We start from the raw sequence: 25,083 nt of genomic DNA, 5'->3' as shown, positions 1-25,083 counted from the left end.
TCTAGACCCGGGGGAGCAAGTGTGTCCAATGCACTTATCTCCCTGCTGGGCTGTCTGAGGCCCAGAGAGGGAGGGGATTTTCCCAGGGTCACCCAGCAGCTAGGCCCATGAGCCCAGCACAGCTTACAGGTCATGACGGTCCTTAGGCTCCATTCAGCCCCAATCAACTGCTTCCACAACCAAGGAGAGTGGGAGGGGAAACTGAGCATGAGAGAGCAGGGGAAGTCACAGAGAAGGACTTGCAGATGTGTAGAGCGGAGAGCTGCCGGGGCCAGGGCTCCTGCTACGTCCCAGGCCTGACGGAAGCACTGGGCCACATAGGGAGAGCTAATAGATGCATAAGTGGAACAAACAACTGTAAAACTGGGACACGCCTCCCCGGCCCTATGGAGCCTGGCCCAGGCCCAGGCCCAGGCCCAGGTTCACTGCCGCACATCCTGGTGCCGGGTGCCCCATTCGGCATTGACCGTGTGTGACCGTGAGCACCTTTGCTTCCTTGGCCTCAGCTATCCCTTCTGTCATCCTATATAATAAAAGGCAAATTGTCCCCACGGGTGGGAGTTCCACTGACCGGGAGTTAGATGTTGCTGACCACCAGGGGGTGGTGTGGAACATGGTGGGCGTCAGTGATGTGGTGCTGGCAGCAAGCAGCAGTGGAGGTGCTGCCGGCCCCGATGGGCCCGGATGAGAACTGGACCATGGTGGGATGGTGGAGCAGGTGAGCGGGCAACACCAGGCCAAGGTGGGTGTGAGCGGGGGCCCCAATCGCCCCACCGGTCCCCCACAGATGGCAACTGGTGGTGGGGCGGGGCTGGTGAGCAGGTGGCACCAGTCCAAGGCAGTTGTGAATGGGGGCCCCCAATCACCCTGTTGGTCACCTGACAGATTGGCCCTGATCTCTGGCCAGGCCTAGGGACCCTACCCATGCACAAATTTTGTGCACTGGGCCTCTAGTTTGGGAATAAAAAAAAAGCCTGACACATACATCACCCCCTCCCCCGGGAAACGGCAAAGATGGGATATTGCAGAATGTGGCGTGGGTAAGACACTTACTCCTGGCTCCAAATCTGGGCTTTCTTGCCACCTGGAGGCCTCTCTGAGCCTCAGTTTCCACAGCTGCTCAGTTCACAAGGTTGTTTGAAGGTCATCTCAGACCACGTAAGCAAAGCAGGTGCTCAGAAACACTGCCCCCCAGGCCTGGGCAGGTGGCAGGGGCCGGGAGACATGTGGCAATTGGTTGATGGGGTAACCGGTTACATCATTTGAGGGACCCAGTGCAAAATGAAACCGCAGGCCCCTTGTTCAAAAAGTCTTAAGAAATTCAAGGCAGTGATAGCAGAGCATTCGGCCAAGCATGGCACCCTTCTGAGAGCAGGGCCCTGTGTGACCAGGAGCTGGTCCTGCCGGTGGGACATCTGGGGCGGCTCCAGCCCAGCTCCCGGGAAGGGGCTGAGGCCCTCGCACTGTGACTTCCATCCCTGCGCCGAGGGCCCCCTCCCCAGGGCCGCAGCTGGGCCGCGGCTGCCGGGCCCTGCCACTCGCCCTGGCCATGGGAGGCAGCATAAAAGCCCAACTGTTCCCCGCCTCGTTATGCCCGTTTTTATCTCCTGCCATGCATACAGCACAGAGTTGATTTCTTTCCGCAGCGGGCTGCACTTTTTTTCTTTTCCAAGGGCGACGCTGGAAAGCCATGTGGCTTTTATTGCTGGCAGGAATGTCTGAGGCGTTCCTCCGCCACCACATGAAATGGGGCCGTAATCTTCATCTGCGCAAGGCCCGAGCCCCCGGTCTCCTCCGAGCCACCGGCCTCTGAGATTAATTAAGGCTTCACAAGGACTGACAGTCATTAGGGCCTTTTGGGGAGGTGGAAAACCCCTAATGGGACTGGCTGAGCCCCGTAGCCGCTGGGTGGGCAGGGGGGTGAGGAGGGCCTTCCCTGGAGATGGAGGCATCAGGGAGGTGGCAGGAGGTGGCAGGAGGGGGTTCCAGACGCTGCCCCTGGCCTAGGCTGCGACCTGGAGTGCGACCCTTCCCCTCCCTGGGCCTCCGCTCCGCCAGTGGATAAGCAGGAGATTGGGAAGTGATATCTCAGAGCCCTGTTGAGTCTGACATTATACAATTCTGCATCTTGCCCACAGTTCTCCTGCCAGGATTCCAATTCTGTTCCATGACTGCAACTCCAAGCATCTGATTCTCGTCCATGAGAACAGAACGTGGTGGTCAGGCACGTGGGCTCTGGGGCCAGGCTGCCCGGTTGGAATCCCAGCTCCGCACTTTCCCAGCTGTGTGTCCTTGACCAAATGACTCAACCTCTCTGTCTTCAGGGTTTTTTTTAATCTTATGCTAAGATTACTCTGAGGCATAAATAAGTAGAAAGTGTGGGGTGAGGCCTGGCCTGCCGTCAGAGCTTAACTGTTGTTAGAAAAACACTGAGAGAGTTCAGGATCCTACTCCTGTGGTTCCAGTCCTCTTCCAAAAATTGGCTTCTGACTGGCTCCTATTCTTGCCACCTGGTTAAGGTTTGGAGGCATTTTGAACCTGGAAGTCCTTCTGTCTTTCCTCCACTAGAGGGGATGTGAGGAGCCCTTTCTCTCGCTGGTGGGCAGGAGTCCGGGCCGGCAAAGGTCGGAAAGCCCTCTTTGGGCCACGCCATGCGGCCCCCTGGCCTTGCCCAACCTCAGTCTCCATCTCGCTTCTTCCCATGTTCCCATCTGTAAAGTGGGCCTGTGACTGGGTCTCCCTCTGCAGGCGGTCCCCAGGCTGAAGGAGAGCAGCCGGTGGGAGGGCCCCGCGAGGACCCCCGCAGCACCCTCCCTGCCTCCCACCCCGGTGTGAAGGGTCAGCTCATTTCCAAATCTGCAGCTGCCCAGCCTATTGCATTGCCTCTAGTCCCCCCACCCCATGTACTGAGCACTTTCAACATCTGTATACCTGGCTCTTCCCACTACTTCCTTGATCAAGGAGGAGGATGTGCATAGCCAGGTGGTGCCGCAGCTGCCCAAACTGTGAGCCAGATGGGGCTTTTAGCCTGTCGGGTTCTCAGCCCAGAAAACCCTGAGCCATGCTCCTCTTCATTGAAATGGGTCTGACACCTCCCACATCCAGTTGCTGTGAGGATGGGACTTAAAGCCCAGGCAGTGCCTGGACACGGTGACACCTCAGCGAACCTGGTTGTCACTGTTCTTCCCATTATACCAGCCAGGGCGATGCGAAAGTTGCACAGCCCATCAATGGCGGAGCCAGTAGCTGTATCCTAACCACAGTGCTCTCCCCAGCTCCCCCTCCTCCCCTCAGAGTCTGGCCCTTTCCAAAAAAACAAACCAAAAAAAAAAAAACACTCTGTAATTTGAGAAGCGCACTTGTCTGCCTGAAGATTCTGGGCCTTCCAGAGGCTGCCGGGAGGGATGGCTCGGAGCTGGATTCTCTGGGGTGAGGGCCCCCAACCCGGAGGCAACACCCTTCAAACATAATACGGGTTTTTATGACCCTTTCTAACTTGATATACATTTTATGTATCATGTTACATATAATCCCTATTATATGTAACATACATGTATACTCATATATGTATGAATATATCTCTGAAACCAGGAGCCGGCGAGTGGCTGGTTTAATTAGCAGCGTTGCCTTTCTTTATCTTTCACATGGAACAATTGATGGAATTTTAGATCCAGTGAAACTCCATGCCTCTCCCCTCCTAGATGGGGCCTTGAATCCCTCGGATTTGTAACATGGAGCTAGTAGAGCAGCCTCCATTCGCAGAGAGGACACAGGCTCCGTGAGGGACAGCAACGCCGCACCTGGAGTTCTAGGGCACCAGGCAGGTGGGTGGCTCGGTGATACGTATTTCTCCGGAGCTGAGGTGTGGAGGCCAGAGTGGGAGAAATCGCTAGCTTCGAGGAGACAGTCTGCACTGGTCACTGGACTGGGGCTCCTGTGAGACTCCGGATAAAGGGAATAGATGCCTCCTGGGAAGGGTTGGAGGGGGAGGAGGCTGACAGTGTCAGCTGAGGCCAGTTCCTACTTAGAAAAATGTCTGCCTGTGGGGGGAGGGGGGATGGGTGGGGACCAGTGGGTTTCTAGAGTGAGGGTCTGAGCCCAGGGAAGGTGGATTGTCAATAGCCACAGGCATTCCTGTGATGGGTGCTGGAAGCCCTCCTGCTGCTGCCCCTGTCTGGAGCCAGGCCACAGTCTTCACCTCCCCAGGCAGCCCCTAGGCGAACCCAGGGGGCAGGATGGCCAGGGACTAGGCTCCAGGACCTGGCAGGCTTTGAACATGAGAACTGGATATTTCACACTGGGAAGAGTGAGGCCCAGAGCGGGGAGGGGACTTGCCCAAGGCCCCTGACAAGGAGTGATTCGGTCTTATTTTAACAGTATAACAACGACAGACGGTTCGCATGGATGGAGCACCCCCTATGTCCCAGGTCTGTGCTAAGCACCTGACACACGAGGAGGCCAGTATTATTATCCCCATTTTCAGAGAACACGGATGAGGCTCAGGGGGGTTTCAGCAATTTTCTAGACCAGAGTAGGTGGTGGTAGAAGTCAAACTCAGGCAGTGAAACTGCAGACCCCAGCTCCCTCCACAACCATGGGACCTCTTAGAAGGGTTTCCAAATATGTTCATTGTCTGGCACATATGGGGGTTCCTTCACCCTCTCCAAGCACCAGGACTCCCCAGGAACTAGGAAGCACCCGGACAGCATGCAGAGCGCACCCCGAGACCCCGAGACCCCGCGTCTCTGGGGGCAGGAGGAGGGCTTCCTGACACAGGGTCCTTCTCACCCACGCAGCCTCTCCCAGGGGAGAAGGATACTGGGGGAAGGAGGGGCCCCCAGAACCAGGGCTCTGCAGGCCCCTGGCTGGGTCCCTGTTTACCCAGCTCTCGACCAAGGTAGGACCAGACTTCCTGTCTTCCTCGCCCTGCTGCGGACAACTTAGGGCCTTCTTAGGTGAGAGCCATTTGGGAGAAAGCAGGGTGTTTGCCCATCAGTCTAGAGGAGAAGGGAGAGAAGAGAAGGCTGTCCCTACAAGATGGAAAAGGGAGAGAGTATCCACGTGTCCCAGGTAGGGGAGTGGGAACTGTCCAACTACCTTCCCAAGGGAAAGAGAGAGGAAGAGAGGAGGGAGAAAGGGAAGGAGACGGGAGAGAGGGAAGGAGGCGGGAGAGGGGAGAGGAAGTCATGAGGAGAGAGAGAACGCTAGGTGTGTTGGTCCAGGATGGGAAAGAAGTAGGTCGAAATTGGTCTGTTCTGTGCGCCCTACTCACCCTCGCCCTCCCCCGGAACAGGACAGGAAAGGGAAGAATGTTCTGCTGATCGAGGGTGCAGGGACCCTCGGATTCTGAGATGCGAACGCAGGATGCGCGAGTGCCAAAGTGTTATGTCCATGGGGGCGGGGAGGGCAGCCTTCGGTAAGGCTCAAAGCCTTTGGTTTGTTCGAGACGTGGCCGCACAGACGGTGAGGAGTCGGACGAGACGTCTGTCCAGAAAGGGCAGCTCTTAGGAGAAGACCCCCGGCGCCTGGACACCGGGACCGCAGCTGGCGCACATGTGTGCGCAGGCCTGCGGGGCAGCGCCGCGGCTGGCAGAGTGCAGGCGCCAACTAGCGGTGGCTCCCGGAACTGCTCCAGCTCCGCCGGCTCCGGCGGGCTCCGGCGACCTCCGGCTGGGGACCCGAGCGCCAACAACTGGGGTCCCCCGGTTCCCGCGCGCACCTTCAGCGAGCGCCGTCCCGGGGGCTGGTGCTGATGCGGGTCCTGTGCCAGGTGCCGAGGCCTACAGGAGCCCCATTCTCAGGAAACCCATTTGTAAACCACCCGTCGGATGAGAGGGAGAAATCAGGCGGAGGGGCGACTGAGGGCACGGGCGCACACCGAAACCATTAGACAAATTGAACTTACAGACTTCGCGTGAAGGGGTCCTGGCCCCATGGCCGCTCCAGGGCAGCCCGCGCCGGCCGCCCACCTGGCCCGGGCCCTACCTGGCTACGGCGCAGTGGGCCTTTCGTTGGGCGGCACCGAGAGGAGAGGTCGGACGCACCCAGGCCCAGGTCCCCCGCTTTCTTCTGGTCCCGCTGCTAGTGCCAGCGCTCCCGAGAGCGCGCGGGCCTCGGCGAAGGCTCTTTGGAAAGTCCAGACAAGGGCCCTCTAGTCCCCGCTTTCCAAACGGCCGGAGGACCTGACCGGAGGCTCCGAGCGGGGCGGGGACCAGCGCTCCGGGGGGTCGAGGCCGGCCCGGATTCCGTTTGCTCAGCCGTGCACACTGGGCTTGATTTCGTTTGTCTACGACGCAATGGCCACCGCTGGGCCAGGGTCAGACCCAGGGCGGGATCTTGCGGTCACCATCGGAGTCGACGCTGCTTTGCGCCTGGGGCTTGGAAATTCGTCGTTTTGCGCCTGTCGAGGGCTGGGAGCAACGAATACTCGTCCCAGCCTCCAAAACGGAGGGGTCAGCCGGCACCAGTGCGTTCCCCGCACTCCAGGGAGCGCCTCTGGGCCATCACCCAGAGTGAATGGGTCTTGATCTTTTCCTGCTCCCCTCTCCTCTGTAGCCGGTCCCCAGGCCCGCTGGCCTGGCTCGGGGGGCAGGAGAGGAAGGGATTGTTTGACGTGAAGCCCCGGGAATGGTTGGGCCGCGCCGGGGAGTGGGAGCGACTCGCCAGGGCCGGCTCGCAGACCGCGCCTCGCCAGAGCCGCCTGCGCTCCTGCGGCGCGGCGGCCGGAGCGCACCGCCCGGGGAGACGTGGGCTTGGACCCGCGGGAGCCAGTTTGCATCCACGTGGAGGAAGGAAACTCCCTCCGTTGGAAGCCTGGGCCCTTAACTTTGCAGCCATTCCCGTTCTCCGCACTCGTTTTCTTCTGACTACAAACTAGCGTCCTTTCCCACGATGCAGGACCGTGGTTACAAACATGGGGGCTGATGTTAGGGGGGGGGGGGGTGAGGTGGTAGGGGAGGGAGATCAGGGAAAAGCACTCGCATTTTCCAGGCTCATCCTGTTTCTCAACAAGCCGCTGACCTCCACAACGAAGGACTCAGCGAGGCCTGCGCGGTCTTCGCAGTTTTGTGGCAGGAGAGCGTTGAGGAACAGGGTTAGTCGCCCCCGAGCCGGATGCGGGCCCGTGGGGGCACCCTTCCCTCTGTCCCCGGGTTGACACCGGGGCCTCCACGGCCCGGATCACAGCCGCACGGGGCTGGGAGCTGCAGAGGCCGCTGGTGCGCACTTACTCTCTTGTGCTGTGGAAGCTCTTGGGTCAAAATAATTTGCAGGCGGGGCGGGGCGGTGAGAAGCCTTTTGGGGGGGCAGCTCCCCGAGCGATGTCACCCGCCTTGGGGCCCCCGCGGCTCCCCACTGGGGTGCAGGCTGCACAGGCCAAAAGCAGCTGGAGTGGGGGAGGCCCGGCCGCAGGCAAGCAGCGGGGCAGGGGGAGAGAAAGGGAGGCGCGCCCTGGAGACAGTGGCAAATGAGCCTTCGGTAGGAATCGGGTGTTTTAAACTCATTTCTAGCCGCGGCCCAGTTCCCCGGAACCCTCGAGGAGCCGCGGGCTATCGCGTGGGGGCAGCCGGCCCCGCGCGTCCTCCTCGGGGCGGGGCCTTCCGCCCCTCCGGGTGGGGCGGCCTTCGGCGGTCCGTCCTCCCCCCGCCAGCGCCGAGGTGCCCGCGATGGGGGCTGCGATTGGCTGCGCGACGCGTCGCTCCGGCCGGCCCCGCCCCACGGGCCCCGGGTACTAACCCCGCGCGCGGGCGGCCGCGGCACCGCCACTTGATTCTCGAGGATTTGTTGTGGGGCTGCGGCCGCGAGCGGGCTGCGGGGGCGGAAGGCGGCGGCGGCGGCACCGGGCGCGCGGGCCCCACCGCGGCCGAAGCTGCCGGGACCGGCGCGCGGGGCGGCCGCACCGGGGCCGCGCGCCCAGGATGCGGGACTAGCGGGCTGGCTGCACGGCCGTCGGGGCTGCGAGGCTTCGCTGCGGGCGGGCCCGGCGGGGCGTCCCCGGGCGCCGCCCCCTGGGCCCCGAGGCCCGGGTCGGGCGCTTCTGCTTTCCCGCTTCTAGCGGCAGCGGCGGCGGAGGAGGCGCCCGCGCCGGCTGCCCCGGGGGAGCCGCGCCGCCGCCGCCGCCCGGCCGGCGCCCTGACGGCCGCTGTTATGCGTATTCCTGTAGACCCGAGCACCAGCCGCCGCTTCACACCTCCCTCCACGGCCTTCCCCTGCGGCGGCGGCGGCGGCGGCAAGATGGGCGAGAACAGCGGCGCGCTGAGCGTGCAGGCGGCCGTGGGGCCCGGCGGGCGCGCCCGGCCCGAGGTGCGCTCGATGGTGGACGTGCTGGCGGACCACGCGGGCGAGCTCGTGCGCACCGACAGCCCCAACTTCCTCTGCTCGGTGCTGCCATCGCACTGGCGCTGCAACAAGACGCTGCCGGTCGCCTTTAAGGTGAGCTCGGGGCCCGGGGAGGGAGGACATGGTCCCTGGGGCGCCGGGCGTCCGCGCTGCCGGAGCCAGGGCCGGGGAACGGAGGGAAGGGGACGTGCCCGCCACCCCGAAGCCAGAGCCAGGCACCTGGGCCACCAGCCCCGGTCGGTCTCAGGGCGCGCTCCACCCGGAGACGCAGGCGTTTCCTTTGGGGTGCACCCCGCACTGGTGACTTGTAGGGAGGCATGCCCCCTCCATCTTCGGGGAGCCCTGGGGAGAAACGTTGATATGGAAGCGGGCCGGAGGGGCTCCCCTCCAACCCGGATCCTTCGGACACAGCCCTGCGGGGAGGGGAGAAGCGGATCCCGGGGCCCCGGGCGAGGACACGGAGGTGGGGTGCGGAGGGTGGATAGGCCTGCCCTGCCCTGCCGGCACCCCTCCTCCTGCACAGCTTCAGCAACACTTCCTGCTCACACCCTCAACCTCCCGCTTCAGAAACCTTACACCGCGCGGCTCTGGGCCGGGACCAGAGACACTGTCCCTAACCGGTTGCTGCGGGGATCCCAAATGTTAGGCAGAGATTGGGGGTGCTCCCGCCCCTGGCAGCCCCCAGTCATGCAGAGGAGCTTCTCTTTGCCAGGGAGTAGGCGACTGTTTCATTTTCATTTTTTTTAAGGGGGCAGCGAGATGAAACGAAAACGACTTGGTTTTCCCCTAAACCTCTCGCAGCTGCCGTGAGAACGGGCAGGGCAGGGAGGGCCGGCGGCTGGGGGTGGCGGTGCCCGAGGTGGCTGCTGGCGGCGGCTTCTGGCAGCGGAGGCCGGCCTTGCTCCCATTAAGACGACTCCAAATTGGAAGGGGGAAAAAAAAAGGAATGAGTGGCCCTTTGAGGTCTCCCGGGTGACATCTTAAAACACCAGTGGGGAGAATCTCCTGGGGACCGGCAGGCGGAGGCCCCTGTGACTTTAATCCTCAGATCGGAGGTTTTACTGTCACTTGGAGCTTAAAAGGAATCTTTGAAATTAAAAGAAGACAGGATGTTGACAGGAAATCTGGCCTTTTTAATCAGACCCCAAACATTTTCTCCTTGAAATTTTTACCATCTGGATCCCTCGTCCCTGCACGCGGTGGCCACGTTCAAATATATGGCTGTGACTGTGTCTGCAGCCTGATTCCTTTTCAAAAGGCATCTGCCTCTCCGAGCTCCGAGGGGTGAGGCTTGGGGGAGACATTTTAGGGGGCGCCTCCACCCCCACCCCGCAATTCCCAGCAGGTGCATCCTCCTGCTATCAAAAGCCCCTCTGGCGCTTTAAAGGGGTTTTCTGGACAGACCCTCTCAAAAGGACAGCTTGTTTTGCATTTTCCCTGCATAACGAATTCAGGCTACGCAGAGGCCGACACACTGGGCTGAGGCCACATTTCAGGCCAAGCATCATACCCCCAAACGGCTCTTGCATTATTTGAGTCTCCTAATTATTGTTGTTGATACTGTTTTTTTAGCGTTAGAGACTGGGTTGCTAGAGGCAGTGTTGATTCCTCTTTTGCTCACAAGCAAAAGGAAGAAGGAAGCTGCGTCCTACGTCGCAGTGACTGAGCTGGTGCCCAGCTCTCCCCTAGGTTTAGTGGATGGAAGGGATGCTTTCCCGGGCATGGCTTCACCAGTTTATCTAGGATTTTGGTTCGGAAGGTGGAGATCTTTTTGTTTTGGGGGGAGGGGGAGGGAGAGGTCTCTATTGTTCGTAAGCCTCCTCTCCACTCCGCATTTGAGAAATCCGCAGTGCGCCTGGGACCTAGGGGAGCTGCCTGCCCCAGCCCCTCCCCCCCTTTCCCTGGCCTCCCGCTACCTTTCTAAGCTGTCCCCCTGCCCCATGCCCTCAGGTGGTGGCACTGGGGGATGTGCCAGATGGCACGGTGGTGACGGTGATGGCGGGCAACGATGAGAACTACTCTGCCGAACTGCGCAATGCCTCTGCCGTCATGAAGAACCAGGTGGCCAGGTTCAACGACCTTCGCTTCGTGGGCCGCAGTGGGCGAGGTGAGTGGGAGGGAGACTGCGCCAGCCCAGCACTGGCCATAGCAAAGATTGGGGGGAAGGAAGCTGAGAATGAGGGGTTCCTGTGGGAGCCCCAGAAACAGGTCCATGCCCAGTTCGGTCTAAAACAGCAGTTTGCAACCCCTTAGGGTGTTACAGACCCCCCTGAAGATGTGAGGGGGAAAAGCTGCCATTTCCCCCCCAGTCTCTGGGGCTTCCTAACTCCTGGAGCCCGCCATGCCTCCCCTTTCCTGATTAAGTGCACTGATCTCACAAAAGCTGCTGGGGGAAGAGGAACAGGCTCAAAAAAGGGCCTTCTAAGTCTTTTCGGCAGGCGGTTTAGAGGACAGATCCTTGGTCTTCGGGGACCCGGCACCCCAGCCACTCTCCCCACTGGGGCAGAATCTCCCCCACACTTTGGGGCTGCCTCTCCGCAGCTGTGGTCTCCCAAAGCCACAATTTCCCCAGCCCTTTGAGCCTTAACGTGGTTTAGAAAAGAAACAAATGCAGTACAGGATGCTGAATACTGGAAAGCGCAGCTCAAAGGCTGCCATCTCCCGCCCCAGAGTCAAGGCCGATGTGCCAGCCTACCTGCCTGACCTACCCCGGGGCAGTATGAAGGAAGGCAGGATCAGGCACAGCTGCGGCTGCCACCAGGGGCTGTTGAGTAGGAGGACCTGAAACCCATCACCACTTCTGGATGCAGAAGTCCTAGAAACCCTGCCGGGGAGGGGGTGGGGCGGGGGGGGGGGGGGGGAGGAATGGAGACTTGAGGGCTCGCTGGCCCTTTAAGACCAGCCTGCTGAAAATTGGGGAGTGCCCTTCCCTGAGCACCTGGCCTGCCCCTCCAGCTTCGTTAAGAAAGTAAGCTAGGTTCCCCCTGGCCCCAGCCTCCACAGAGGCCGAGGCAGAATTGTACTTTTCATCACCAATAAGCAAGACCTTTGCAAGGTTTTAGCTCCCTCTGAGCCGCCAGCCCTGCTCGGAAGTGGGCATCTGGGCACCATTTTTTCCTCTTCAGCCGTTCAGTGTATACATACAAATGTCAAACATATTTTGACTTTTCAGCATTAATTAAAACCAGGGCATTATTTGCATGTAATAACTGTTTACTTGTTACTTTTCATGAAACCGAAATAGTTTACATTCTTTCAAACATTTCCTGTTCCTGTTGGCTCCCTTCCCCATGCACAGATTTCTTTCAAACGTTGCCCTTAACTGGTTGCAGGTTGATGGATGGAAAATGTTTGCTTTTATGAATTAAGCTTTCATTGCTGCTCCTAATTAGTCTCCAAGCCCCTTTTGTCATCCCCAATATCTCAAGCCCTTTGCAACTTAATCCCAGCCCCCGCCCAGAGTGGAGAGTCGCTAGCTGCCACTGCCTGGCGGAGGCTTGCTCACATGCAGCTCGGCTGTGGGGCGGTGGCCCCGTCTGTCAGCCCAGGTGGCGGTGATAGAGAGGGAGCCCGCTAGAGCTGCATCCCCGAGGGGGCAGGCAGAAGGGAAGCTTAGTCCCTGGGGCCCAGCACGGCACCAGGAACATGGCATCGCACCCCCTCTTCTAGGAGGTGCAATATAGAAAGAGAAGAGATGATGATTCTCTGAGTTACCCGAGACCTTGCCTGGCCACTCTGCTGCTGAAAATTATTTCCTTGCCCTAGCTCAGTGGTCGGCAAACTCATTAGTCAACAGAGCCAAATATCAACAGTACAATGATTGAAATTTCTTTTGAGAGCCATATTTTTTAAACTTAAACTATATAGGTAGGTACATTGTTATTAACTTAATTAGGGTACTCCTAAGGCTTAGGAAGAGCCACACTCAAGGGGCCAAAGAGCCGCATGTGGCTCGCAAGCCGCAGTTTGCCGACCACTGCCCTCGCTGGTTTGGCTCAGTGGATAGAGCATCTGCCTGTGGACTGAAGGGTCCCAGGTTCGATTCCGGCCAGGGGCACATGCCCAGGTTGCAGGCTCGATCCCCAGTGTGGGGCGTGCAGGAGGCAGCCGATCAATGGTTCTCTCTCATCATTGATGTTTCTGTCTCTCTCTCCCTCTCCCTTCCTCTCTGAAATCAATAAAAAAATATATTAAAAAAGAAAAGAAAATGATTTCCTTGTGGCATTTATGCCCACAGACCTGTGCCCACCCACAGGGCCTGCTGGGCAGCCCACTCTTAGAGCAGGCACAGCGGAGGCTGGATTGTGGCTCCCGAAAATAGGTGCAGGAGGCTGCGCTCCTCTCCCCAGTCTCGGTGGTCCTGGGAAGCAGGAAAAGGCCTCAGTTGAGGTTCTGATGCCTGTAGAAGTCCACAGGACTTCTAGGCCTGCGAGGCTCATGGTATTCAACCGCCTGGGCTCTAAAACATTAAGCCCCAGCTCCACCGGTGACTTGCTGGATGACATTGAGCAAATGGCTTAATCTCTCTGTGCCTCAGTTTCCGCATCTGTAAAATGGGCATCATACTGGTACCTACCCCATGGGATTTTGTCAGGGCTAAGGAACTTGGTACAAGTGTCCCCGTTGGCAACTGTTGCGAGCTGGATACATGATAGAGATTTTGTTACTTCAAATGCCTGGGACTAGAAGAGATCTTTGAAGTCCCTTTGAGTGGTGACAGTCACTGATTCTCTGATTCTGGTGCGGTTTGGGCGGGGGTGGGGGAAACCCAGAAGGTGTGAATTGTTGAGTGGGAGAAGTGGAGGCGGGTGGCTGAGGAAGGAGGGCGAAGGGCTCCTGTGGCGAGCAGCCTCTCGCGTCGGCTCTGCCCATCCTGCCCAGTGGGAAATTCCCTCGGAGAGAACAAGTCAGTGATTGACACGGACAGTTTGGGCCATTTCAGGAGTGGGTCCAGGTTTGGGGACCCGGAGCCTTTCCCTGGCTCTCCGGCCTCTGCCAGGGCCAAGGAGCCAGATGGAAACTTCTGCTTGTTTCCTTGCCTTTCATTCCTTGACTCTGTCTTAATTCCAGGAAGATAGATACCTTTCCAGGAAAGACATGCACACACCGGCAGCATAGAGCTCTCGTGCTTAGACTGAAGGTGTGAAGCAGGAGCAGGAAGGGAAGGAAACCGAGCCATCGGTGTCTCTTGCTGTGATTAAGGCCCAGGTCCACACCCTCCCAGACGCAGCGCCCCCTTCAATAATGGGTAACGCCCTTTACCATCTCACAGTGAAGTGTAGATAATGTCGCCCACCTACCTACGCAGTTCCAAAGCCTATAGAATCCCGCAGCCCTAATAAAAAATGGGGAAAGTGATTTATAATAAAATATCTATTTGAATATGTAAATGTTGGGCGAGACCACAGCGTCTGATGGATGGGTGCTTCCGCCTCTGGTAGGTGGCCTGTGACTGGCGGCGAGGTGTACATGACTCAAAGTCTGAACCCCCTCTGCCGTCACTGACATGGTTTTCTGAACTTGTGAACAATTCTTGGTAAAGTTCTGAACACATTTTTTTTTAAGACTGTCTTTCCTCCTGGGAAAGTCAGTAGACGTTAAACGTGTACAAAAAAACTTACCTTGTTTTATGCAAAATTCAGTTCAGTTCATGGCTCAGGTCATCTTTATCAGCAAGTTTTTCATGCACAGAAAGTATGACTATTTCACAGCCCTGTGCAGTGCTGGACATCTCCCCCCTCCCCCCAAAGCAATCCCACCTCTTGAGAATCACACACCACAACCCCAAAAAGCCCTCTAGGAGGCGGCCATGGGCCTAGGTCAGTGGTCGGCAAACTGTGGCTCGGCAAACCTTGGCTCATGAGCCACATGTGGCTCTATGGCCCCTTCAGTGTGGCTCTTCCACGAAATACTAGCTCTTCCACAAAATACCGACTTCTGCACATGGGCCATGAAGTTTCAGTCGCACTGTATGTGTGCACCCGCACATGGTATTTTGTGGAAGAGCCACACTGAAGGAGCCAAAGAGCCACATGTGGCTCGCGAGCCGCAGTTTGCCAACCACGGGAAGTGAAAAGAGCTTTAGTTCCCAAACTGTCGTTAACTGGTTAAAAAGACCCGGCCGTGGTGTGTGGAGAGAGATTTGGGTGAAAGGTGTGAGCTGCAGGCATAGGGGGACCACTGGTGGGGAGGAGATAGATGGCTTCTTGGCCTCTGAGAAACCCAGAGGTTCCCGAGACGGGTCCCCTTCCGCTACCCATGAGCCCTGTGGTAGGGACATCTCCCACAGGGACCCTGGCTGAGAGGGACGGGGACGGGGACTTGCCCAAGGTCACACTGCCAGACCCAGCAGTGTGTGCTGATTGGTTCAGGGCCACAGGTGCTTCTGGGATGTCTGGGGCCACTCCGAGCCCCTAGGCACGGCTATTTCCAGACGAGGACTGCTCCCCTTCCAATCGCCAGCCCTTGGAGTGCCTCGATTTACAATTCCTAGACTCCTGGCTGGTTGCAAGTTTGCCCGGGGTTCCATCACAACGTTGTCCACTTCCTTGGTTTTCTCAGCTTCCTCCTCCAAGAGGAGAAGAGAGATGATGGGTGGGTTTGCTGCTAGGCACAGAGAGGGGTGAGGGCCACTCAGGGAGTCAGCTTTTCCTCACCCCCTGGTTCAAGGGGTCCCTGTCTCTTGTTACCTGCTACCTGCTCCGCCCTCCCACTCCTGCTCCCAGGTCCCAGCCTCTCCCTTTCTCCCTGCCCCCTCCCGCCTCTCTGGGAGTGCCTGGGAGGGTTAGTGCCAGGCCTGGAAACTGAGAGGAAGCTGTCCAGGAGGGCTGGTGACCTCAGGTGTCCTGTGGTTTGCTGCCTGATGGGGAGAGGGGCTTCTCACAGCAGGCCCTTAGTGTCTGTGTAGAGGGGCTGGCTCCATCATATTCTAACCGTCCTGGGCTCTGCCTGGAGACTGTGTGACCTGGTCTCCTCATTGCCTTTCTGCCTCAGTTTTCTCATCTATAAAATGGGAGCAGTAATCTCTACCCTTAATTCCTTTAACAAACATTTATTGAGCACCTCCTACATGCCAGATGCTGTCCTAGGGGCTTGGGAAACAGCCATGAAAAGCACAAAAATTCTGGTCTCCAGGGAGCTTACAGTCTAATACTGGGAGACGAGATAACTAAGTAGATGAATTGTGAGAAGTAATAAGCATTTGGGGGAAATTCAGTCAGGGAGCAAGGGAAGGTTTATAATGCTCCTGGTTGAGCTTCTTCGTCTTTTTTTACCCTGTGGACCCCTTTGACAGTCTCAGGCTAATGTTTTTCAAGGAACAAAATAAAATATAAAAGATGACATTGGGAACCAATTACGTTAAAACATAGTTAGCGAGCTGTCTTTTAAAATTGTGATAGATGTGCCCTCTTTGTTAGCATATTAAGTAATAAGATCTAGCAATGACGACCATGATTTTGAAGTTGTGACGAGTGTAGGAGCTATTTAGAGGAATCTGCAGCGTCTGTAATGTGATATGTAAATACCTGTGACGTCTGTGTGACAAGGTCACGGGGACTTCTGTGATGCTTTGTGGCTTGTTGCCTATGTTGAGCCTCGAGAGAGATGCTAAATTTCATTTCGAGGTTAGGGACAATACAGTGGCCTGTCTTTTTCTTTCCTCTCCCAGTTCTCGGGCACACTCAGTTCTAGAGGAGGCTGCACAAGTCAAGTTAAAGACTCCTGCTTTAGAGAAAATGAGCAGGGCAGGCCTCACTGAGCATGTGACTTCTCAGTGGAGACCTGAGGGAGGTGAGGTGATAAAAGGGGGGTTTTCAGGGGCTTGGGCCCCACCTGCCTGGCAGCCCCCTGGCCGCTGTCCACCTAAAATCCTCATCACTTGGTGCCCTGTGCACCAAGGAAGTGATAGACAGAGAGGCCCAGGGGCCCCCAGAGAGTGCCTGGCTGGTTGGGGCAGGGGTGCCCAGGAGGGAAATGACTTCAGAGTGAGGGAGAGCAGTAGGGGGGTCCCCTGGAAAGAGTGGGCAGGGAGCCTGAGCCCACCTGCCTGCCATTTCCCTAGCCCTCCTGCACGTCCTGTTTTCAGGAATCACGGAAAGTGCCCTTGTGGTCTGAGAGTGAGGGGCCGTGTGTGTCCCTCTGACCCGGGACTCCAGGGGCAGGGACCACTGGGGCATTTGCATCGCTGCCTTTAGCCGGCTGGCTCAGGAACATTCTCCCAGAGGGGCCCGTGCTTTCCAGGTCCAGTCACTTGTACTTGAGCCCCATCCTCCCAGCCCTGATGTCTGAGAGCCCGTGGGCCCCTGGGTGTGGCCCCAGCAGCCTGGCAGGTGACCTTGGTCTGGAGTCTCCTGTATCGGCCTAGAAGCACTCAGAAGCACTGAGACAGGGCCATGCAAAGAGGACTGTAGGCTGTCAGTCTCTCCGAGTTTTCATCCCCCACCTGTGAGGTGGGCTATCAAACCCACCCGCCCGCCAGCCTTGGAGAGCCGTTGGGGGCACAGGGACAGCAGAGGGGTCCGTTCAGGCAGCCCTGGGGGACACAGGTACCCCGGGCCAATGACCCTGCCCCCGGGGCATCTCCAAGCCTGTAACTGGGATCCAGAGATAGGGGTGCTCAGACAGAGGCGAAGCTCCCCCACATCCTCCCAGTCTCATGTGTGTGGAGGTTTTGATGGTTAACGGAGAGCAGGCAGGCAGGGGGTGCTCGCATTCCAGGGAGGTGCTGGGAAAACGGGGGTTGCCCTTTGAGGAAAAATCCTTCCCTTATACCTTATGGAGCAGTCATCCCCCGAAGAATCAAAGAATTAGATGTAGGAAGTAAAGAGAACACAGTTCATCAGAGGCAAGCCTTTATCGGTCCCGTTACCCAGGGCAACCTGCCTAAACATAAAACGCATAGGAGCCATCACAGACCAGAGAAAGAAATGAAAACGCAGACCAGCTCAGAACCAGAGAGGGAAACGGACAAGCCAGCGAACAGGGCAGCTGATCACCACAGATAGGACAGGGGGGTGTTAACGAGCTCATTACGGAGGGATGGCTTTTTGTTTGTTACGTCCTCACCCGGGGATATTTTTCCGTTGATTTTTGGAGAGAGTGGAAGAGAGAGGGAGAGACAGAGAGAAACATCTGTGTGAGAGAAACTCATCAAGTGGTTGCCTCCTGCACGAGCCCCAACCAGGGCCGGGGCCCGCAAACAAGGTGCGTGCCCTTGGCCGGAATCGAACCCGGGACCCTTCAGTCCCCAAGACAACCGCTCTATCCACTGAGCCAAACCGGCTAGGACTACAGACTGATGTTTTAAAGGCACTAAAACCTCAATACGAAATCATAAAAGAACACAAAGCCATCATTTGTGTTGGGTTAGGACGGATAATAAACATATAAAAAGCTTCATTCTCGCTAGTATTAGAAAAAAGACTTGTTCAGTCAGGAGCATTTAAAAGATCTTCCACCTCAATAGACGGTGCCGATGGCGCCGGGGTGACTCGCGGCCTCACACCCGTCACAGCGGCTCTCGGGAGAGCCGTCCCATCTCTGGAGTGACCGCGGCCCCTACGTACGTCCCAGCCCCCTGCTCCGATGGCCTCACGCACCGCTTATCGGAATCTATGCTGAGGAAGTCAGCAGAGATGCAGACAAAGACTCTTATAAGCAGAAGGTCATTTTCGTTTTATTTCAAATGGTAAAAAAAATAAATTATTTTAAAAGTTTTTTCCCCCTCTCAGGAATTTTGAATGGAGACTTTGGAGCCAAATGCCTATTTAAAAATAGAACAGAGCCCTGGAAATAACAGTTGTGTCTCCAAATGAAATGTCTGCAGCTCCCAAATCAGCCCTTGTCCAGCCCCAGCCGCGCACACCGTAAGAAATCGGCAGCAGGGTAATGCCGAGGAGTGAGGAGATGAATGAATAAAAGATGGGGCTCCTATGAGTTGAAATATTTTGCAGCCATTAAAAATGAAGTTTCCGAAGAATTTGTAATGACACGGGAAAGTGCTGATGATGTGCTGTTAGATGGAAAACACAGCAGGGGACAAAATAGATGTATATGTACTGGAATCACTGCAACTTTTTAAATATGCTAACCCACACAAAGGGACCGGAGGAGAAGACACCCAACCTGTGACAGTGTTTATCTCTGGCTAGTGGGCTTATGGGCATTTTCTCCTTTCTATATCTTTTATGTTCTCATAATTCTCTATAAAAATCATTAATTACTTTCGGGGGGAAATATACACACACACACACACACACACATTCATACATACATGCACACACACACATTCATACATACATACACACACACATTCATACATACACACACACATTCATACATACACACACACACATTCATACATACACACACACATTCATACATACGTACACACACATTCATACATACACACACACATTCATACATACATACACACACACATTCATACATACACACACACACATTCATACATACGTACACACACACATTCATACATACACACACACATTCATACATACGTACACACACATTCATACATACACACACACATTCATACATACACACACACACACATATAATCTCTCCATCCTGCTCCCCACCCCCAAATCACAGGGGTCTCTGCATAGAAGGAACACAAACAGGATAAGAAACAGAGGGATAAGCCAGGCAGCCTGAGCAGAGCAGGGAGGTGGAGGAAAAATAAAGTTGGTGCCAGACCTCCTGGAGCCTTGAATGCCAACCCCAGCAGTGAACTTCACCCAGAGCCCCGACTTCTGCCCAGGTTCAAAGGAGAGTGACCTGCCCCTTCTGGAAGGTTAGGGGGCTTCTTGGGGAGACCAGCGTGTTGTGAGTGGCTCCAGGTACCAACCTCCTGCCTTTTCCCCACTCCCCCCAGGGAAGAGTTTCACACTGACCATCACCGTGTTCACCAACCCCACCCAAGTGGCCACCTACCACCGAGCCATCAAGGTGACTGTGGATGGACCCCGGGAGCCCAGACGTAAGTGTCCGAGCCACTGAGTCCCCTGGGTGGGGGAAGGAGGGTCCAAAGGGAGAAGGGCAGCAGCCGAGGTCAGACAGATGGCACTGGGTTCTGGGAGCGCTCCAGGGGGTGGGGATGTGGTCTCTGCTCTGCACCCCCAAACCCTCTGTGCTTGGCCTGGACTTCGGGAGGCCAGTGAGGAGGCTGGGACAGGGAGATAACAGGATCAGCGGACCCTCTCCCATGGGGTGACCGCCGTTGGGAGCCTCTGGGGAGTATGGACTTGCATGGGGCTGGAGGCCGGGCCGGTGTGCTCTGCTCCACCCACCTTCCTCCGCCAGTGGCTGAAGGAGGCCGGGTCCCCTCCTTGGAAACTCTTTCTTTGAATCTGAGTCTGTGACTTACTCAGGTCCCCCAGAGGCCGGGCATGCTGACCCCTGGGCCCAGTGTCAAGGTCAGGAATGCAAATTTGATTCTGCAGATATTTAACGAGCACCTGCTGTGTGTAGGGGGCCCTTGTCCATGCATTTTAGCATCAAAGAGAGTTTGTGTTTCATTGCTTCTGCTGAAGGGCCTGGGGTTTGCAGATTCAGATTAGGGAACTGGAGGGGCAGCGGCCACGGAGTGGGCCAGAGGCCCGTGTTCACTGGGTGAAGGAGTGAATGAGTGAGTGAGTGGATGAATGAACGAATGAAGCAGAGAACCAGCTGGCCATCTCTGGACTGGCTGCTCCTGAGCTCTGAGCAGAGCTCTTGTCTGGACTGCCCCTCACTCGCACACGCTCGCTGGTGCATTGAGAGCTACCCTGTCCTTGTCTTTCTTTGTAATTGTGGCCCCTTGCAGTTTAGACAACCCTCTCGCATTTATTGTCTCATGTGAGATCCTCGTGCTACCAGAGCCAAGGGTCACCCAGTCCCAGTGAGGAGAGAATTCAGGCCTGGGGACATGGAGGTCCTGGCTGGGGCCTCACACTGTCTTAGCTTCCGGGAGGCGGGGAGGCGGGGAGGCGTCCAGGATCCTAGAGACAGCCTTTGATCCCAGCTCAGGAGGGAGTAATCCTGGCAGGAGGACAAGCTTCTGGTCTCCCCGTGCCCAAGGCTCACAACGGGAGTGTGACTACCAGGGCGTGGTCAGGGAGGGCGCCCAGGCCTGGCCCCGCGCCTCCGTTCCTGGGAATTGGGCATGGCCCATCCGGGGAAGGCTCAGAGCTGGCCCTGGAAGAGTTCTCTCCCGCCTCTCAGGACTCCCTCCTGCGGCCTCCCCTGAGCTGTCAGACGTGGTCATCAGGCCCACAGGCAGGCAGCTCCCAGCAGGCACTGGGTCTGGTCAGAGTCCTGCTAGGATTGGACATGGGTGTGTCCGTGCCCTGGCCTTGGGCTTCATAGCTCCAGCAAGTCATGTCTCCTTTTTGGCATCAGTTTTGTCAGCGGTGAGCCGGGTCAGTGACTCCCCAGCATCTCCAGGTGATAAAGGCGGGCAAGCCCTGTGTGTCACAGGCCTTTGTGCAGACAGCAGAGTCTAAGCCAGTTTCCCTGGCTAGGGGACCTTGGGCAAGTTGCAGACCTCTCTGGGCATCCGCTGCCTCCTCCGGGAAGCGGGAGAATACCCCCAACCCTGCAGGCCTGGAGGTCCGTGCCCACAGGCAGCAGCAGAGGGAGGCTCCTTGTGAGTCACTGGATTCTGTTCTGTTATCTCTGGCTCTGGGCCGTCTCCCTGGGCCCCCATCACCACCACCATTAGGGTGGCTGCTGGAACCCCAGGCCATGGTAATAGAGGTCTAAGTTTCGGTCGAAGGAGGTGATATTCTACTCTGAGTCTCCAGGGGCAGAATCAGGATGGACGGGAGCCACAGTTGGGCTCAGTGTGACTGATGCGGCACAAAGCAGTTGAGCACCCAGTGTGGCGAGGCATGTTAGCCAGGGCGTGGAGCCTGGTGGGAAGGTTCCCAGGGGCCGGGCAGCACCTGGAATCCCTCAGAGCCCTCCATGTTCAGCCCGCCCAGCCCAGAGCTGCCCACCGGCCCCCACTGAGGCCCCTGGATGAGGGTGAAGACTTGGCCTCCCCCTCCCTGCTCGTCTCTCCTGGGGTCCCCCACACCTGAGACAGCCCCTTCTTGGAGTGAGCTGGTGGGGGAGTGGGTGGCACAGGAAGAGGCAGAGAGAAGGGAAAGCCAGGCCTGGAGATAAGCTGGAGTCAGAGGCCAGGCTTGCTGCGTGACCTGAGGCAGATGGCGCCCCTCTCTGGGCCGTGGCACAGGCCAGATCAGTGGTTTTAAAGTGACTTGTTCAAATAAAACCTTAGCAAAAGCTCATTTATAGGAAAGAGCAGCCATGGGCATGGGGGCAGGCAGGCCATTCTCCAGGTCTTCCATCCCGAGGACCTGCTGCCCTCCTCCCCTGCCCCTGCCCCTGGCCCAGCCCTCAGGTCAGGTCTCCCCAGCACCCTGGGTTCCAGTTGCAGCTTGGCCTTCTGCCTGTGACCTTCTGGGCCTCAGTTTCCCCACGGCTGGTCATCCAGCCCTCCCCCCCCCCCCCCCGAGTGCCAGGCCCTGGACAAAGCCTCGGTTAACGGAGCCTTAATGGCCCCAGGAAGAGACAGGCCAGGAGGCAAAGCCACTTGCTCAAGGTGCACCCAGGGCTCCAGCCCGGGGCTCAGGCCAGCAAGTCACTTAGAAGGGCCTTCCCACCTTCATGTGCGCATCTATAAAATGGGGGCGATATTAGCATCTCCTCTGGGGAGTTCTTGTGGGCATTAATCCAGCTTACAGCTGCCCTCCTGCAGGAAGTGTTCAGGAGCCCTCATGGTTTATGTCGGGATTTTCTTTCTGGGCCTTTCTCCTGCTTTGTGCCCCCCCCCCCCCCCCCCCCGTGGTGGAGTGGGACGGGAGTAGGAGCTGGTCCAGGGAGCCAAGGAGTGGAGCCTGCAGATCTCTGAGGCCGCTGTGGGTTCTGTGGCCAGGTCGTTCCCCTCCAGTGCCCTGCAGAGCGTGCCCCAGCTGCAGCCAGGTGGCCGGCTGGGCTGGAAGGCTGGCTTGGTGGCTTCCTGCCTGTGTGGCCTTGGTTTCTGAGGTTCTCGATACTGGTGTCCCTCACAGTCGCTGGGGGCTTGTTACAAGGAAGGTGGCTGAGCAGGATCCAGGATCTGGGCAGGAGGCAGGACGGCGCCTGGCGACTCTCGTGGACCACAGTTTGGGGACTGCGCGCTCCACGTCTTCCAGGCTTAGCAGGTGCTGATACCTGAAAGGGTAGGACCCAGGTTCTTAATCCCGCCCGTGGCTAAGAGAGGGCAGCCCTGGCATCTTGCCTGTGGGCCCTTCCCAAAAATGTACATGGAAGGATTTCAACCAATATTTTCCTAGGCACCTCCCATGAGGAGGCACTGTTCTAGAAGCTAGGACACCTCAGTGAACCCAGCAGATGGGTCTCACACACAGGGGTGGGGAGAGATGGTAAACAGCTCCGTTATCACCATGGCAACAAGGCCCCACCTGATCTGTGCCCATTACTCCTCTGTCTTCCTCTCAGACGCCTTCCTCCTCACTCTCCCCACGCTGGCCTCCTGGCTGGTCTTCGAAGTGGGTCTCCTGCCTCGGGGCTTTGCACTGCTATTCCCTCTACCTGGAACACCCCCCGGGTACCCCCAGATTCATGGCTCACTCCTTCCCTCCCAGAAGTCTTTCCGCAAACTTTGCAGAGAGCCCTTTGCTGATCGCCCTGTTTCAAATCACAGGCGCAGCAAGCCCCCCAAACCCCCTTATACCTCCAGCTTCCATTTGAGCTCGAGCACCTTCTAAGAAGCTGTATAGTCCACTCATTTCTTTTCTTGCTTTCTCGTCTCCCCCACTCGTGCATACGTTCCACAGGGTGAGGTGTTTCCTCTGCTTTGTCAGGCACTTGGTATAGACCCTGGAATACAGAAATGAACACTTCGTAGGTGCTCGATAAACACTTATGGAATAAGTGAAGTAAACGAATGATTAGCTGATTTAATTTCAGGTAACGTGAAGTCCTGTGAAGAAAAGAAAGTCGGGCGTGAGCGGGCAGCGTGTGGGGATGAGACATGGCAGGGTGGGGGACGGGGCGACCTCCTGAAGAGGCGATATTTGAGCAGGGCCCGGAGGAGGTGAGCAGTCACTGTGGCTGCCGGAGGCTCCGGGGGACATGGGCGGGAAGAGCTAAAGCTGCCGGTTTGTCCTCAGCTCCAGGTGTGGGGAGGCGGAGGGATGCCCCAGGTGAGGAGAGCCAACGGCTCCTGGCCCCAGCCCCCAGACCCCCCGATCCCCAGGGGAGTGTGCCAGCAGGAGGGAAGGGGTTAACCTTAGACCTCCCTGGCTCCCTAATCAAGCCCAGGCCGCTGGAAGCCCCAGTTGCAGGCCTGGGAAGGAGCAGCTTGCCTCCCTGCCCGCTGGCCCCCCGCCAGCCACCGACCGGCTTTCATCTGCTCACAGGGGGCCGATTCACGGCAGACCACCCGGGGCCCAGCACCCGCCTGCGATTCCATGCGGTTGTTAAGAGTCGGGTGTAAATCTCCTGACAGGCCGCAGAGCGGGCCTAGGGCCTGGGTGCCCCACCCCTCGGCTGGGCAGACAGTGGCTGCTGTGTCTGGGTTGTGGCTGCACCAGAGCCTGGCCAGGCAGCCGAGTGGCTTCATCCGGGTGCCCACATTGTTCCCCACAGATGACCCTGTTCCTGTGGCCCTGCCCAGCTCCTCTGCTCCCTGCCCTCTGCCTTTGTTGGCCTCCTGGCCCCCTCCATGCCACCGAGACAGGACACTGAGCTGGCCTCTTGCCAGTCACACCCCAATGCCAGGCAACCCCCCTCTCCTTCTCTTGGAGGTCTCGGGAGGCCACGACCTTAGCAGCCAAGTTACATGCAATGTGCTGACCTTTCTAGGTTTGACCTTGACCACGTGCCTCTACTTTCCCATCTGCAAAATGGGGTGACTGTGGCAGTCTCGCATAGCAGCACACAGACTTGGTGACGCTGGAGGGCCTGTCGGGTTTGAGCCCAGCTTCTGGAGGCCGACAGGCAGCCTGAGCCAGTCCTGGGTGCCGAGTGCTCCCTGTCCTCCCCACAGAGTGCTCTACTTTTCAGTCCTGGGCTCTGTCCTCAGCTCCTCCTCACTCTCAGGAGATGGCCATTTTATAGATGTGGAAACTGAGTCCCAGGACTGGAGCCGGCCTGTCAGCTCCTGAGAAAGTCCACTGATACTGTCATCTTCTCCCCAGGCCCAACCTCCCGGGCCTGCGGGAACCCCTCTGGCCTGAGCCTGGGCTGCGCCCTAACAACGTGTCTGGAGCCCCTGGTTTCACAGCCCAGGCTCCTTTCCTGCAGGATGGGCTCAGGAAGAGAAGGTGGGAGGTGTGTCCATGGGCCCTGAAGCGTCACTGGCCTTCTCCAGGCTGTTTCTCACCTTGAATAGGGGCAGTGGTAGACCTCCGGGTGGGACGATGCAGTGTCACCTGCTCAGACACGGGCATGGAGGAAGCACACTGCTCTTCCCGTCCACCGCTGGCCACTGCTCCCGGCCTGCAGAGGGGCTGGGGCTCCTGCCGGGAGGAGGCCTTCCTGGAGGAGCAGCTCCTGGGCTGAGCCCCAAAGGACTCCTGGCCCCAACGCATTCCTGGCCGGGCCTGTCCTGAGCTGTGGAGGCAGAGAAAACTCGAGAAACCCCTGCACGGTGGCAGCAGCAGGAGGTGGTGGTAGGTGGGCCCTGGAGCAAGCAACCCTGCCTTCTCCATTCTGGGGTCCCAGTCTGGCCAGCGG

General features: G+C 57.8%; 1 protein-coding gene across 2 annotated transcripts in view; it reads left to right on the top strand.

Annotated features, from left to right (window-relative positions):
- Positions 1 to 7,716: 7,716 nt before the first annotated feature.
- The window catches only part of RUNX3 (RUNX family transcription factor 3), a 28,864-nt gene continuing 11,497 nt past the window's right edge, over positions 7,717 to 25,083 (top strand). The window contains exons 1-3 of one of the 2 annotated variants that reach the window (XM_036351193.1): positions 7,722 to 8,430; positions 10,288 to 10,444; positions 19,232 to 19,336. In XM_036351193.1, the coding sequence (XP_036207086.1) occupies positions 8,146 to 8,430; positions 10,288 to 10,444; positions 19,232 to 19,336 (547 nt within the window). In that variant the 5' untranslated portion in view covers positions 7,722 to 8,145. Of the gene's footprint in view, positions 8,431 to 10,287; positions 10,445 to 19,231; positions 19,337 to 25,083 lie in introns of both variants that reach the window. The other variant, XM_036351194.1, reaches the window with a different exon arrangement.

Source organism: Myotis myotis, unplaced genomic scaffold, assembly GCF_014108235.1.
Source record: "Myotis myotis isolate mMyoMyo1 unplaced genomic scaffold, mMyoMyo1.p scaffold_m19_p_2, whole genome shotgun sequence".
NCBI classification, from domain to species: Eukaryota; Metazoa; Chordata; class Mammalia; order Chiroptera; family Vespertilionidae; genus Myotis; species Myotis myotis.
The sequence above is the reverse complement of the archived record's forward strand: the minus strand, read 5'-3'. Positions and strand labels throughout refer to the sequence as shown.